Consider the following 17,655-nt stretch of genomic DNA (forward strand, 5'->3'; position numbering starts at 1 on the left):
CACAGAAAGAGTAGAGGAAGCTTAGAACCAACTTCCAACGGAGGTAGTGCGTCAATCATCAGTAAATGAGTTTAGACATGCTTGGGATAAACACATGTCCATCATCCAGCAAAAATTTAAAAAAATAAACAACAATCAAAAGAGTAATTAATTAATAAAAAACAACAAAAAACTCAAAGGGAAGACTTGCTGGACCACTAGGTCTTTTTCTACTGTCAGTTCTGTTTCTATGTTGCGATGGTACTGGATGGGGTTGCGCTGCCCTAGATAGACCCAGTGCACATCTTAGGGGTCCTCCTAGACTTCTGCTTGTGCAGGTGGTCATCTTAGCATCTTTTGACAGGTTTGTGTTGTGTGCCAATTAGTCCCCTTCCTCAATTTTATGGCTCATGACCTGATCAGCTTTTGGCTGCACTGCTGTAATACACTCTACATGGAGCTTCCCTTCAAAAGTACTTGGGATCTTCAACTGGTGCAGAATGAGGCAGCACCTGAAAGTAGCACACCTTATACGCTTCTGCTCCTCAACTTGCATTGGCTGTCACTTTGCTTCCTTGTCCAACTCATGGTGATGGTTTTGACTTTTGACCCTTCGTGGCATGGGAACAGGTTATTTGAGGGACCACCTCTTCCAAGTTACAAATACCCATCCCATCAGATCTGGCAGAAGAAGTATGCTGTGGGTACCATCTATGAAGCAGCTATATCAGGCAGAACCCAGAAAAGGGGCATTTTCTGTTGTGGCATTCACTCTATAGATCATCTTCTCCCCCAAAGTGGCCCCTTTCCTGCTGTCTTTTTGGAAATCCCTCAAAAAGTGGCTGTGTTAACACCAGCTTCTGACAAGCAAAGTAAATGAGGGAAGCCAGGTTCACTTAATGACCATATGATTCACTAAACAACTGCAGTGATTTGCTTAACAGCCATGGCAAAAAGGTCATAAATTGGGGCATGACTCACTTAACAACTGCCTTGCTTAGCAACAGAAATTTTTGGCCCAATTGTGGTTGAGGACTACCTATAATAAATTAGTCAGGTCCTAAGATAATATGAATATTTGAAACAGAACGTACTGTTTGAAGGATTACTAAACCAACTGTTGACGTTTCAATATTCCCAAATCTTAATCATACTTTTTTTTCCTAAAATGCCTGAAGTTTATTTCATTTTTAGACCTCTCCTTAACAATAAGCACCATGTATATCAAAGGGGGGAAAGGACTTAGAGACCACCACCTGACCAACAAGAAATCAAACTGAACAGAACAAATCATATTTAAATGAAGATATATACTCACACTATATGGGCAAGGTCAAGGGGCTTCTCTGGCTGTTCCGGATATACAGGGTGAGGAGGATCTCTAGTGGGTACACAACCAAGAGATTTACTAATGGCATGGCTCAGCTTCTTGGCAGGCGATTTCTGTTGTTTTTTTTAGAAAGAATTAAACATAGAGACTAGTATTAACACAGCAGATCAATCTATGCAGCACACTAGATAAGAGTGCAATTGAACCTCAAAAGAAACAACTCTCAGTGCTCAAACCATAGCCATAGCCTTGGAGACATACCTGGGTTTCCTAGAAGAGGCCCATGGCTCATGCTCTCTCCTCAACTCACTGCCTTGTGAATACTGTACTGCATATAGTAGGAGAATTTGTATTGATGAACAGAAGATTACACTCCCCCACCCTCCTTTCTTATTTCTCATGTCCAAACTTGCTTACTAATACCTTGCTCTAGAGTAGAAGTGTAAAACATGCAGTCCGTGGGCCAAATCTGGCCCACAATAAGCCCAGAGTTGTCCCGTGTTGCTGTACTGGAGACAGTGAGGGACCAGCCCATGCCACCCTGGCTCACCCTGGCCATGGCCACCCCGTCAGCCACAATGCCCAGGCCACGACTACTCTGTCCCCCAAAGGGCAAATAAAATCCTGATATGGCCCACAATGGGATTGAATTTGACACCTCTACTCTAGAGTCTTTCTTGAGAAATGGAACATTGGAACATGGCTGGAAGGGATTTACTTATTATTTATTTTAATTGGTTTGCATGGCTGCCCACCTCACAACTTTAGCAACTCTGGGCGGCAAACATACTTAAAAAATTAGAAAAACATATAGAATATAGAATATACATATAGTGGAAGCTGAGGATAACAGTAGTCACAACAGCACTTGTGTCACAGGGCTCATTAACCTCCTGACACCCACATCTCCCCCCAAAAAGACATATTTTTAAAGGTTTCCAGTTCTCAGGGGTATGGTGTTCCAGAAGTCAGGAAAGGGGATGGTTATTTTGAACAGCAGGTGGTAGTATAGTATTTACATCAAGGTTAATACCACTGGCAGATTCTCTTCTGCTAATGGACAGAAACCACTCTGACTTTCTGTCTGATCTTCTGCCATGCAAAACTCTCTGTTTTGCAAACAAGGTAAATTATTTTCAAGGACTAACATGGAGGAGGAGTGAGCTCTTAACTCAGAAGAGTGGAACATAATCAGGAAAGCCAATATTTTGTTTCCATAGATTTTTTTTTAGCAACGTAATTAAGAAGTCAATTTTTCCCCCCTGACTGAAGAAGTACTTTCTGGGGGAAAAGGAAAAACCACAAATGCATGCAGTGACATATGAACTCATTGTACAAGATGTGTTAAACCATCTTTCTTTTTAAAAAAAATAGAGCTACTCTTGTCACAGTGTGAAAGATAATTGAGTTCAGCGAGTATAAATCTACAGTACTGTACTCAATTCTGAGACAATGTTTAGGATTTAAGAATATGTGAATATTTGGCAAGGATAAGACAGGAAGATGGAACTTAAATACATCACAGTGAGATATGCTATAATGTAAACGATGCCTTTAAACAGATTTGTATACATTCTTTCTTCACCGAAGCAAATTGGTGGATTTCCACTCATTTGTTAAAAAAAGAGAGAAGCAGACACTTTAAGCATTTATATAGTTTCTGCTGCAATATTTCTTCAAACTGTTGGCATAAATACAACACACAAAATGGCTTTAATATTAGTGGAAGGGATGCAGAGTAAATCGTTTCAAAGTGCTGTATAAAATATGACAACATGAACTGCTGATACTATGCCATTGCTATCAATTCTGTTTCCAGGTTCACTGGATTTGCCAGTTTCTAGACTACTTTCAAAAACAACATTGTGTAATACCCTGCAACAATTAAAACAGAAAGGAGATATACTTGAATGAATATAACCCAGCTGGAGGTGGTATATCAGCATAAATTCTTTTTATAAGTGCGGAAATGGGGAGATGCCAGTTGGGGAATTCCAGCAGTTGAAGTCCACATATCTTAAACTTGTCAATTTTTTAAAAGCTGGTTTAAAACCACTAACAGAATACAGAAATCTTATTACTTGTAGTAGAAATAAACCAACATAGATGAAATCAAGAGGCGCTAGATGTTTTACCCTGGATAACCAACAGAGATCTGTAATTAATCTATGTATAGTTTGAGTCTGAAAAGCACTTTGATTAAAAAATACACACAATCATATTCTGGTCAATTTCTTTTTAAAGCCAATTTGAAAGTCCTTGCGATAGACAATGTTAACAATATTGACATGTTTGTTCAAGATTTTTAATAAATCAGTTCTATTATGGATATCACAATGTGTTAATTTTGCTGACATTGTTTTAAAAAGAAATCTGCATTTTTTTCTACTCAAAATCTTGTTTAAAAAAATTAAGACTTTGAGATCCTAATGTTATAACAATAACTGATGGTGGTTTGTGCCACTCATTAAAATAGGATTTCCTATGTGAACTACAGAAATCAAGTTAACCTCCTTATTTGTTTTTTTTTTGTTTGAAAAGGTATTTGTCACTTAATGCCATTTATACTTGTCATATTTCACATTAGTTGTATTTACACTTGTCATCAGAATTTTCATGTAATGTTCATTTTGAAGTTATATTCAACTTGTTTTACATTTGAACTAGGGAACTACACAATCAGATTCTTACTATTTATTTACTTATTTATGGAAAGTATTTTATTCCACTATTTAGTGCTCTTAGGATCTCCAACAGAATGGAAAGAAAGAAAAAAGCATGTTCTTAAAGTTACTTTCATATCATAACCTGTTAAAATAAAGATATTCAAGTCACCTAACAGAATGGCTTACAGTGGCTTAAGTATGCCACATTACATTTGTAACTAAGGTGAAAACAATTTATCATATGTGAGTAGTGCACTCCTCTTTTTAATATCTATTTTTATTTAAAATAATATGACAGGTATAACGGCCATATTATTTTAAATACAAATCGATATTAAAAGGAGGAGTACACAATCAATATGATAAATCAGATATATCTGAAGTGTACCATAAGCCTTCGTTGGAATATTCCAACTTTGCATCACCTATCAACAAAATTTAAACTATAAATGGCCATAGAAATAATGCTGAAAACACTTGGCTTTTTTCTTGGATACATAAATACAGTCACGTCTAAAACATTTCATATGAAGCACAAGAGAGCTTAAAATATTAATGACCAGAGTTCTGCTACTGTGTGAGCATAGAAGGCTTTGTCTCACCTAATCACAAAGGGAAGTGGACATTCTGGATCATAGCCCAAGTAATTTATTATGTGGTGAAATGTTTAGAACATACAGGGAAAACAAGTGACTGCTGGACAGGCATTATGTTGAAATTCTACTTATACCAGTAAGTGCACTGAAATGAAATAGTCCACTGTAACTTTAAAGAAAACAATATGTAATTGCCAGGCCAACCTATATACAAGAAGTTATTATAAGAAGGAAATTGCTTTTCATATCCAATAACCTGAGTTGCTTATGCAATACAGTAACCATTGCTCATGGCTATAATTATGAAGGTACATCATCCATACTATGGATAAATCCACATATACACATGCGAACACAGGTGTGTATAACAGTATCTATCAAAGCTGACAAACTCCAGTAACAAGAACTGCTTAGATTTCTGACAAGTGCATTACTGGATTGCTAGCGGGGTAATACAACAGAATATAGTAATGCTATTAAAGTAATTCTTTTATATAAGCTAATGTAATTAAGGCAGAGTCACTTTGAGTCTTTTTATTATTAATGCATTCTCCTTCTCCGGAGTTCAAGAACTTTTTCTTCTGTGCTGGCCATGTTTTCTCCCTTCCCTGTCTTGTCTTGCTGCCCTCCCTATTAGGTATTCCATCACATCTTACAGAATCTCTTCCATATAACTCAGTTAATCCTACAAGGGAAAATGTTCCCTAAATATTAAGATTCTGATAATATAATCAGGATGGTTAATAAAACAGAATTAGCAAAGTCATCAATTAATGTTTCCAGACATGATTCAAACAGTTTAGCCAGAAAACAATTTTATGTTTAGTAGCAAAAGCCATTGAGCAATCTAAAAAAAAATAGGAATAGATTTCTTGGTTATCTGCCATCTCTCTGCAAAAATCATATAACAGTTTCTATAATTAAATACAGATCTGAAACCTAAATGAAATGGATCACAAAACGCAGCTTTTACTATGAATAACTGAATTCATCACCTGGCATTCTCTCAAATCCTTTGCCAAGAAAAGGAATACTGACCATCAGCATGTTGTTGAACTATTTTTTTTAGCTCCAGGCTAAGCTATTTTTACTAATAGTTTTATGAGCAAGGTATCTCACCTGCCAGTAAGTAGTTTTATTAAATAAACAGATAATTCAGTCTCGTTTACAGCCTCCCAAGCATTCCCTGCCAGCTTCAAGTCATTGATGCCAAAGAAAACCTTTTCTCTTTTAAAATACTACTTAATTCTACTAGGCAAATCCATGGAACATGCATTGGAGTGAGAAGGCTGTCATTAAAGTGTAATAAATCATCAGTCATCTCTTCAAACACAACCTCTGCACAACTGGGCAAACTTTAGAAAGAATTTAGGATGGAAACAGTGAAAGGATAGATTGGGATTTGGAGAAAGAGGCTGAGCATCTCATTGCATACCCATGGCCACACAGAATGTGCTATTTAAAATAGATAATCCTAAAAATATAGTATTTATAAAAATATACCAGTGGTATTTTATAAATTTCCTAAAGTAACTATTGAACCTGAGTTCTGCTATTGTTATATTTACAAAAGGCAGCCTTTATTCCCTAAATTACATGTTTATAAATTCCCTAAATTAGCTTTTTTTTTTCCCTTTCATGATCCTGTAGTCCCTTTTTCAGGGTGGAGTTGGGGCAACTGCAAGGGGCTAGGTGGGAAGTGAGCGTCTTCACCTCTAGGCCACGGTGCCGCTCCATAAATTCCCTAAATTAACTATTGGGCACAAAAATGATCCTGCTCCATTTATTATGCCAAAATTATTGATAATAATGCTCAAAAAGTTAAATTACCTTCCTATTATAACACTTTTTTGAGATATTTCCTTCCTTAACTTCCTTAATGCAGGAATACTCTTTATATTAGGATTATAATTTAATTGCTCCAAGGCAAACACAAGGTCTCATGTATGACAACAGAGTGTGATAGGTTACAGATTGCATGTGCTAAGACTATACTTGCTATGACAGCCATGAATTCTTAAGCTTTCCCTGACCAGGTGCCAAGGCATGGAGACTGAAATCACCCAGTACCATAAGGCAAGGAGATTCCAACACCAGCCCAGAGACCAGATGTAGGAACCAGAGAGGGATCCAGCTGAGTAACAAAGCAACCAAAAGATAACCAGCTTGTTCCTACAGCCAAAACTAACAAAGGTACTATAGTATACTAATTAAAAATCCCCATCCTTATCTATGTTATAGAAACAACTCATAACAAGCGGCCTCTAAACATACCATAAAGAAAACTTGTTCAGAGTGCATCTGAATTGTAACTCCTGACATATTTTTATTGCATTGTTCAAGCCCTCGGGGTGCTGTGGGGCTTTCAATTTTAACCAAAGGATCAATAGGACTAAAAAGTATGTTGTCTGGTCTGTCCATCATTCTCCCCATTATGGCTGCAGACTGTGGAATGTTCCTTGCTTATGACTCACATACTAGAAAGGCACCAGACCTGCCTCTAGAGAAAAGAGTACATTAGAGAGTGATTACCCAAGAGGAATGCTCTTTCATTTGATGCTGGTTGCTGTGAGGGCCATTTGCATGGCCACGCCAAAAGCAGTTTTGACAGAGTTGATAGTTGTGGCACTGCTGGCATCGGTATCGGAAGCCCATCATGCTCTCACATCGGCAGTAAGAACATTCCACAGGATGGAAGACTTGAAGGAGATAAAAGGGGGGAAAAGAAATAGTAAGAACTGCATCTGGAAAAACAGGCCTCTTCGTCCTAAGCTGCATAAACAGTCCTCAGTGAGTCTAGTGCTGTGAGAATTCTACATATTGTACTTTAAATAGGAGTCATAAATTGTCTATAAACTTCTAGTTCTATCCTTCTTTTTTGTAGTTTTAGATAATAAGTCAAACCATAACACACACTACCCCAAATACTAGCAAGTGAAGAGTTTAATAGCTATGAAATATTAGACAGAGACTCAGGTAAACTGATTAGTCTCTAAGTTTAGCAGATATTTTGTAGAAGTACAAGACCAATCCAAGCTTGGAATGGAGGGAGGGGATCTTCCAGCTCATATTTCCTGTCTATAATTGCTACACTATGCAATATTCCTAAATTAAGATTTAGGAAGCTGAAGTTGAGATTATGATTCTCTTAGAGACAGTCAATGGGAATTATTAGAGATTCCTCCCCCAAAACTGGGTATGAGGTGTAACTGTTAATGAGCCTCTCGGAAATAACAACCTCACTGCTATTAAGTTCAACATAGATGTAATCAGCCCTCCTAGAAAAAAAATTCATAACCAAATTTGACTAAGAAAATAAAGAGGAGAATCATGAAAATTAATGTTATTGCAGATCAAGAAAGGTGTACTTAAATGAACTTGTCCATGCCACTGCTACTAAAGAAGGCATCAGATACAAGAATGGTTCATTTAAAACAGTTTATGAAGGGACCCAATAGAAAACTTAAAAAGAAATTAGACAAATTCATGGAATGTAAGGTTATAATTAGCTAACACCAGGGGTGGGATTCAACCAATGTTACTACCGGTTTGGTGATTACGTTTTGCGTAAGGGCAGAACCGATAGCATTCCACCCCGGCTAACACCAATGGAACTGTACAAGACCATAAACAGTATGCTGTTGTCTACCAGTTGTCGAGAAGTATAGGTCAACTCATAGTCTACATTTCAGAAGTAATGATTAGATATTGAGAAGTAGAATGTTGGATTAGATTGGGCCTAGACTTGATTCAACAACACTTTTAAAAATTTCTTACTAAAGTGAAACTCAATAATGAATGCTAAAGGATAGACTTAAATATTAAGGTTCTATGAAACAAGTTCACAGAATGTTCAGACACTCATATCATTCCATTGCACATTAAGTCACACAAGTTTGACTTAAAGAGCACCCAGGTTGCAATAGATAATTCAATGAACTTGGAAGCACAAAGCTCATACTGTATATGTAAAGAATGATTCAGGAATATATGCCACATACCATTTTCAACATGGGCAAGTCTATGCATCAGAGGTAGCCACACAAGGCACTGGGGTGGAGGGTCAGCCATTAAGGTGTCTAAGAACACATTTAATGTTACCTTTTTCTGCAAAACAAAGAAATAAAAGTTCAGAGGAAAGCCAAGCAGAATTGGACTAATAAGTGAGTAAAAAAAAAAAAACTACCCAATGTTGTAAGAAACCAACGCATCCTTCTCTCTCCAAAATCCACTAATCTTAAAAATAAAGAAATTCTGATTCAATTGTGTTTTTTAACTAGATAGAATTTTAGTCTCAATATACTCACATTTATTTTCCTGTTACGGTCACAATAAATTTATAAAATAGGTTGTTTAATTAGAAGGCAAAGCAGCATTGCTATCTTCTACTATACTTTTCTTTAAAATACATTTTAGAAACGTGTGTTTATTTTAGGATGATGAACGAATGAATATATTCACCCTACACATCAGGGAGCTTTCTAGAAAACTAGAAAGGGAACTAGTCTTTCATAGACTCATCTTTTATGATTAATTTGGAGGACACTGAATATAAGTCAGCACTTAAAGCCCTGTGTATCATCTCACATAAAGCTTACCTGCTGAGGAAAACATGTTCGCACAGAATTTTCTGTGTAGCCAAAAGAAGGCCCTTCAAAAACAGCTGTAGGAAGTTTCAGAACTTCTCTTAGAAACTGGTCAAATTTTGAAAATATCATCAGCCCATTGGAATCTGACATTTGAGAGAAACTATCTAAAATACAAATCAAAGGCAGATATGAAAATGTGGCTCGCAATATGTTATATTTAATATTTTAAACCTAGCATTGAGCAGACATTTCATTTGTTGTAAAGTCTTACTATTTTGCAAATAAATATATTCCCTGAATAAAAGAAAAAAAAATAAAGGATAATAATAAGAACCTTGGTGGCGCAGTGGTTAGAATGCAGTATTGCAGGCTAATTCTGCCAACTGCCAACTGTTTGATTCTCATCGGCTCAAGGTTAACTCAGCCATCCTTCCAAAAATGAGATTGTTGGGGGCAATATGCTGACTCTGTAAACTTCTTAGATAGGGCTGTAAAGGCACCATGAAGCGGTATATAACTCTAAGTTCTATAGGTATTGCTATAATGTTATATTATATCATTCTATCCCATGGCAAAAAAGCAATGATGAAAGTAAGTGTTTTAAATGCCACAAACTTGGTGTTTGACCATAAAATTTTAATAATACATTATTGACTCAAAATAGTCAAAATACTCACATCTTAACTTGTCCAGAATTTTTCCACCACACATAGTTGCCAACATTGCCTTTATGGAAAACACTGTCAATTTTCCATGACCTTCACTGTAAAAGATAAGCCATACTCACTACATAAGAAATTTTAAATTACTGCTGGAGTAAGAAAGCATCCGATTTATGGACACCTACCATTTTATTCAACAGGACAATATGTAACAATATTTGTCCAAAAACCTACTTTTCTGCTAGGAAAAAAATATTATAGAGAAAGAGAGCTAAGTGAACTGAAGAGGAATCCACCTCATCTATTATACAACACAAGCAATTTCTGAGATTGTTAAAATCAAGTTCAGATACCTAAAATGCACATATCTTCTATTTGAAAAAAGAATTCTGCTTATACAATAATTGTTATGGAATGTTAACTCTACAGAGTTATTTGTGTTAATTCTATGGTAGATTCTGTTTGTAGTTCTTGATTGCCTCAGTGTTCCGAGCTATATACAAAGACAGTTTCACTTAGCTGGCTGTGTGTAGATTTGAGAAGATATCAGTTGCCTCACCAATATTGTCATTTTCTATATTAGTATCTCTATCAAGAGACACTGATACAATCAGTGACAATTTAAATATTATATGCATGGTACTTCTTATATCTTTTCCAAACCAAGAGACTATAGATGAGATCTTAGTAACTAAGAGTCGTAAGAGTATGTTCAGGTTGCTATACATCACAGTAACAAAAAAGCTTGTAAGAAGTTTTTGGATAAGTCTGTTTTTATATTCTGATGGGCTTATTCAGCAGTTTATTTATTTATATTTATAATTTGTCAAACAAAAACAAAAACACGAATAATATAAAAATAAAATGACAGGGACAATAGGCACGTTAGCGCACTTATGCATGCCCCCTTATAGACCTCTTAAATATGAAGTGAGGTCCACAGAAGTCAATTTGTGACTAAAACTGTGAAAATTTGTAGCTGAGACAACTGAATCAGGTAGAGCAAACTCTATTACAAAAATCATATTTTTATTTATGGCTAAAACGAAATGACCAAACATGATGACTCGATCCCACCAATCTCTTTTGCTTCTCCCCATTTTCTTAAATTAAATATAGCTGCTAAATAAATGTTGAAGTCTTAGCCTCTATTCCTCATCTTGCAAATGAATCCTTCCAAATAATTCCCAGTCAATAAAATTCCTATTCTGCTTCCAACTAACTACAAATTTATTTTAAGCAAGTTTGCTTTGTCAATAGACTGCTTTTTACTTCCTTCAGTTGTTCACAGCCTGCTTCCTTCCCTTTGCAGGAACTGAAAATTTTTCTTTCTTTCAACTTCCACCTCCACAACAAAATAAAAAAAATTCCAAAGACCCAAATGAAAGCTTGGCACAGATCTGTTCTCTTTTATCATCTGGAAGCTAGAGCAGCAAGTAAAAAGTCAAAAGTCTGTCTGCAAACTGGCATTTGCAGACTAGGAACAAAGATCAAGAAAAAAGTATAATTCCCAGGCATTTTTAACCCAGGTTTCAAAACAGATGCTCACAATAATGTTTCTTAGGGAAGTGAGGATGTTTAATTTTCCTTTTTTAAAAAACCCATATAAAGGACTTAAACTTCTACAGAAAAATGCCATTTGATCTACTTAGTCTTCTCCCTTATGTGGGAGGAAAGATTGCCAGTTGCCCAGTGAAAAAGGAAAAGCACTCTCATCAGGCAATGACTAATAAGAAAAAATGTATTGGCTACCAAGTACATATACAATTTCATATTTTAAATGGAAAGCTTCTGAGTAAAAAAAAGCATAGTATTTACTATAGTAGTTTACAGTCAAGAAAAAGTAAAGGCGTTTCCACTCCCAGTATTACAACCTAAAACACACAAAAGGGAAAAGAAGAAAGAAAAATAGAGTTGATCAGTGCTTAATGACCACCTGTTCAGTAACCATACTTATACTGGGGTTGACTGAGTAGTACTTATGACCAGTTCTTGGAGTTCTGCAGCATCTCTGAGTTACTTGGTCAGCATCTGCATCCTTCTTTGCCAGCTTCATACAAGCAAAGTCAATGGGGAAGCCAGAAGTTCACAAATAGTGACCACATGATGTCCTCACTTAATGATGGCCTTAGAGTCTGCTTAATGACAGCAACTAGGAAGTGCTGCAACTGCCATCATTAAGAAACACAGTTATGTATCACTTAGCAGCAGAACTTCTGTCCCAACTACTGTTTTGTTAACCGAGGACTACCTGTAAGAAAAATCTTGTCTTAGAAGCTTTGGTTTTGACTACTGACTATTGTCAATTCAACAAACCATAGTTAGAAAAGCTGAGATTGCCCCTACTGACCCAGTTGGTTCTATAGATCTCAGGCTTACTCCAGTCCAACTAGTTTTTGGTCAGAAGAAACACAGATTGCTTCAAGAACAAAATCACTTGCCTATCATATGCTGCTATCATGAAGTTGAGGAGAAGGCTGATGGATTGCTCCACACTGATCTGGTGAGTAGATGGAAGGCGTTTATTCAACTGATAATAAATGGAGGAAATGATAGTTTCTAGTCGAGATACATTGATCTCTGTATTATGGTCCAATGTGTTAAGGCCATTATCTCTGAAGGCTTCAATCATATTCCAGATATCCACAAGATGTACTGGAAAAAACAAAAATATTATAAATATTACACAAAAATAATTGTAAGGTTTCTATATTGCTTCAATCTATGGACTCTAAGCAGTAAGTAATTAAGGGATTATACAATATATAGAACAATCAAAAATAAAAATGACAACATTGAACAATGAAAAAAATTTCTAGTGCCATGTCTGGCTCAGACCAAAATCAAACCCCAAAAGTCATTTAGAAAAGCTAGATCTTAAAAGTTTCTGAATAGCCATGAGCATGGGGGGTTACTTTCACCTGAGGGGGAACTCACTGAAAATGTTCAGCTCCATGTAATTTTGCCGCCACACCTTACAATAAGTGGAACATTTCCTGTTTACTTGTACTAGGCAAGCAAGGAAGGAAGGAAGGTAGATACAGGGTGGGGAATACCTGCTTTGGTAATAAAATGTGTGAAAAGTACCTCAGAATTATAGCTGAAAGAGTTACCAGTGTGACTTAACTACTGTATTAAAAACAAATTGAGGCTTATTGATGCCTCAATAGAAATATAGTTCCTAAATCACAGAAAGTAATATTACTACTATATTCTGCATTGGTTTGAGGCTACTTGATGTACTGTATTTATCTACATCTGAGGACCACTATTTCAGGAAGATGCAAAGAAACTGGATAGGAGAATAGGAGAATCATAGTGTGGAAACTTACAAGAAATGGAAAGAAATGGAAATGTCTAGCCTTGGGGGGGCGGAGACTACAGGAAGGTCATACATATAGTCAAGGTCGGTCCTCTGTCATCCCAAACATTATTTCATGGAATAATAAATAATAAATTAACTAGGGACAGTAAGCTGTTTGAGATTGGAGCAACCTATATCTGTCAAACTTAAAGTCTGATAATGTCAACCCTGACATTATCCCCTAGTAAATTAAATAAACTGATTTATTTAAAATAAAACACCCAACTACAGAACATTCTGTTCCTGTTCTGGTCTACTGTACTAAATAATTTATTGATTTCCAGAAGCAAATCCAACAAATCTGAAGCAATTTGAAGTGTCCCAGACATGATGTTCCAAAATGGCATGGTCCAGAAGAAAATTCTCCAGAATATTCCACTATCAAATCAGTAAATTTTGCACATTCCTTGGTTTAAATTACAAGAAGACAGTTTCTGGCTGAATGTTAGGAAAAAGCATGCTAACTATGAAAACAGCTTGACAGCGGTGCCAATTATCCAGGGCGGTGATGGGTTCCTCTTCACATGTTCAAGCAGAGGCCAGACAACCATCTGTTAAAAATGCCTTAATAATTAACTCCTGCAGTAAGCCAGAACTTGGACTCCAGGGCTAAACAGTCTCTTTCATTTCTATGATTTTATTGCTACTATAAAATTTGTTACAATTCTAACTATATATGTTTAAAAAAGGAAAATCTTCTATAAGACAATTTTGTAATAATACAAATTGCAGATATTTCCTTCATAAAAATAACTTACATTTACCTAGGAACTTCTTAAAATAAGCATTCTAAAATTCGCAGTGCCACGACCCTTAGAATTTTGTGATTCCATGAATGAAACTGTCAGGCTTTGCTCTAAAAGTTAATAATTAACTGAAGGGAACAGTTTCTTTTGTTCCAGTGAACACACTCATGTTGGTAATGCCAACATGAGCTCTCCATCATCTTCAATTTCTTTATGCTATATTATTATGTATTCGTTAAACACCCTCTTCTTGCAACATTATTTTTAACAACAGGAATTTGCTCTGCACCACATACTGCAATCATAATTTACACATACTTCCTCCTAACACATTTTTCCTGCCCTGCCTTTTGGCATATCTTCAAAATTGTACATTATACTCTCAGCTTTGGGTCTTTTAAGAACTACTAGAGTATACAATCCACATTGAATACTATCTCCTATTTCATGAAAGGCAATTTTTTCTCTGCTGCCACAGCATTTGCCTTTATTCAGGCACATTTGTTTTCAAGAACATAAACACAGTATGTATTGAGGATTTTCTCTAACTTCTACATCACCATCATTTGATAGAGATCAGTGTGGAAGATGTAAAAAGTCCTCTGGATTGCATATAAAAGACCCACATTATCTACATTGACCAAGATGGAAGTACCTTTTCCACTTTTTGTTACACTTGCATTTTTCAATGTTTGATAATCAAGTCAAGGTAAAGCAAACAGAGGCAAGTAATAAGTTAGGACAAATATTTCTAAATTCTGATTGCTGTGAACAGCGTGTAAAAGAAATGAGCACCAGATCTTTTGTCAAATTCTATAAATAGCATAGATGAAGTTTAAATCTACTCCTCATATCTTTTCTTTTCACTTTCAGCTGTCTAGATCCAGCAGCTAGAGTAAACACTTCACCTCTTTTTCTTTTTCTTTTTGAAAAAAAAGAAAATTGTAAAGGTATGAGCCATGATGGCACAATAGTTAGAATGCAGTATTGCAAGCTAATTCTGCTAACTGCCGATTGCTGGCAGTTCAATCCTGACCAGCTCAAAATTGACTCAGCCTTCCATCCTTCTGAGGTCAGTAAAATGATGATCCAGATTGTTGGGGGCAATAGGCTGACTCTGTAAACTGCTTAAAGAGGCCTGTGAAGCACTGTGAAGTGATATATAAGTCTAAGTGCTATTACTATTCTTTGGGTTATAATGGCATTGGCATAAGTGCTATGGTCATAAAGTGCAATGTCACATGATCATATTGTTTAGGGATGGCCATCCCAGCAATCCTGGTTGTCATCAAAATCACGAGATGCAAGTGCAAGTGCATAAGTGTTACGGAAGGAGAGTGCAGGGTGTGCGCAAAAGCAGTGAGGCCCAGGAAGAAGGATGTGGGGTGCTTACAACTTTAGAGAAGCTTGAGAAGGAGGGTGCAGGATGCATGTGAGCACAGGAAAGTCAGGGGAAGGAAGGTGATGGGTACAACATGTACAACATAGGAAGATCTAGGAAGGAGGGAGCGGGATGCATGTGAGCACAGAGAGGCTGGGAAGAAGATCGCTGGTAGGTACGTGTGAGTACAGGAAGGCTCAAGGTGGGAGGGTGTAATTAGCTATGCAGGAAGGGTGGGGAACTTACCGAAGCAACTTGCAACCTTCCTCCGCCATCTTCCCCATTAATTTTGCTTGCAGGAAGCTAGCAGGAAAGGTGCTGCAACTGCTGAAAGTATAATCACCTGAACAGTGATCAGGTGACTGCAGGAGCACTGCAATGGCCAGAACGTCAAGGGCTGGTCATAAGTACACTTGTTCAATGCCATCACAACTTCTAACAGTCATTAAACAAGTGGTGGGTAAGTATGGACTACCTGTATATAGGTAATATAGGTATACCTGTACATAGGTAAATAAACAAATAAAAAGTATACCTTATATTTTGAACATAACATGCTACATAAACACATTTATATAAAATATTGTGTTTGTTAACTCAGGCTTAATATTTATTATATTGTACAAAACCAATAATGACCAACAAAATGTTTAGAATAATATTAGTTTTTATGGAAATCCTATACAAACTTAAAAAGCATCATAACAGTAATTCTTCCACTAAACAGAAAGAGAAGGATTTTTTTTTTCATTTTCTATTATCATTTCAAAACATTCACATTTTCCATCATAACTGAAAAATTAGTTTGAGCTGTTAATTTGAAACATGTCTTTATCAAGTTCTACCCTCCCTCCAAAGTAATTTCTACTTACAATTACATCTTTTTTGCACAAATCTCAGCTTGCAGGCAGTCCGATATGTTGACAGTCGGATGACATCAAAATTCTGAGCTCCTACAAATTAAAAGCAAAGAGCTTTCCCCACATGTATTTCAATTTTAAAATGAAAAGAGGACTTTTATTACATAATTAACTGCAACTACATTAGAAACTTAATCCTTAAGGAGTTGTAATCTTTCATCTGGATTGTACTAATTCTGTATCATACTCCACCCTCTCTCTTGTGTGTTCAATTATTCCACCACACAAAAAGTAACCAATGCATGGTTAACTATCATATTAAAAAGAATATTTATCTGTGGCATTTTTGTATTTTTCTTACATTTTGAATTTATGTGGCAAAATTTAGCTTAAGGAGTGAAATAGTACATTCTAGAATCAAAATTTACCATCACAGTGAGAAATAAGTGTGGAATGGGAAAAGGTAATATAAGGTCACCACTAAATCTTATTAAAGACTGAAACTAAGGCACAAACTCTCAAGAAACAACACCCTGTTATCTCAATGTAATAATTTTAGAAGAAACAGGATCTGATTACATTCTTTGAAGAGGCTGCAACACATTTTTAAATTAAGTTTCAAACTTTTAAGACGTCTACTTACTCATTTCCATGAAGAGCTGTCTTTTCTCTGCCATCGTCCTCCTCCTCTTTCCACTTTCTTCAATCATCCTAAAAACAAATTTAGAATTTTAGCAGGCTGTTTGGAGAGAATTTAGACACCAAGAAGAAATTCACAAACTCTTTCATTATTCATCTGTTATGGCAGAAAATAGCCAAATAAACAACCAAAAGAAGCCACTGGGAAATATAGACTGCTATATATATTCACTGAGTTTATGCAGAGCAGGAAACAAATACCAGAAGTTCAAAGACACTTCCACACCTCTGTTTTAATAAAGATCCATAATAATTAACTTTCCAACGCAACCACCAGCAAATAAGCTTGAAGAACAGTTAATTTACTGTTGGGTTGGGAGATTCAAAAGGGGAAATATGTGCTTCTTCCTACACTGCACTAGAGCACAAGCTCTTTTTTCTATTAGGAACTATTCTGTTAAATATAGCCCCTAATTGTGCAATTATAATTTTCATGGTGAGGGTATTCTTGGAAAAAAAAACATCTTGCAGCAATGAACAGATGGTTGGTCCTTTCCTGTTGGCTTCATTATTAAATCAGTTTAAGAAATGAGAGCATCAAGATTGAGTTATATGAGATTCCTTAAGTATAGTTAAGAACTAACTTTTATTTTTACTATCACATTGATTTTTATTTTGAAAAAATCTCCAGGAATTCAAGATCATTAGTAACAGTATGTATGTATGTATGCTTGTATGTATGTATGTATTTATTTATTTTATTTATTTATACATAATGCAAGTAGTCCTCAACTTACAACCACAATTGGGAACAGAATTTCTGTTGCTAAGCAAGGCAGTTAA

At 36.0% G+C, this 17,655-nt stretch overlaps 1 protein-coding gene across 9 annotated transcripts in view; it reads right to left on the reverse strand.

Moving 5' to 3' along the window:
* Positions 1-17,655, reverse strand: part of DTNB (dystrobrevin beta) — a 111,708-nt gene that overhangs the window by 77,317 nt on the left and 16,736 nt on the right. For all 9 annotated transcript variants that reach the window (XM_087929191.1, XM_087929177.1, XM_087929183.1 and 6 more), the window contains exons 2-9: positions 16,817-16,884; positions 16,186-16,266; positions 12,264-12,477; positions 9,838-9,923; positions 9,170-9,324; positions 8,573-8,678; positions 7,104-7,270; positions 1,298-1,422 (exon numbers count right to left, since the gene is read on the reverse strand). In XM_087929191.1, the coding sequence (XP_087785317.1) occupies positions 1,298-1,422; positions 7,104-7,270; positions 8,573-8,678; positions 9,170-9,324; positions 9,838-9,923; positions 12,264-12,477; positions 16,186-16,266; positions 16,817-16,883 (1,001 nt within the window). In that variant the 5' untranslated portion in view covers position 16,884. The remainder of the gene's footprint in view (positions 1-1,297; positions 1,423-7,103; positions 7,271-8,572; positions 8,679-9,169; positions 9,325-9,837; positions 9,924-12,263; positions 12,478-16,185; positions 16,267-16,816; positions 16,885-17,655) is intronic.

This window comes from Pseudonaja textilis, chromosome 1 (assembly GCF_049901715.1).
Source record: "Pseudonaja textilis isolate UNSWEBS1 chromosome 1, rPseTex1.2, whole genome shotgun sequence".
In the NCBI taxonomy this organism is placed as follows: domain Eukaryota; kingdom Metazoa; phylum Chordata; class Lepidosauria; order Squamata; family Elapidae; genus Pseudonaja; species Pseudonaja textilis.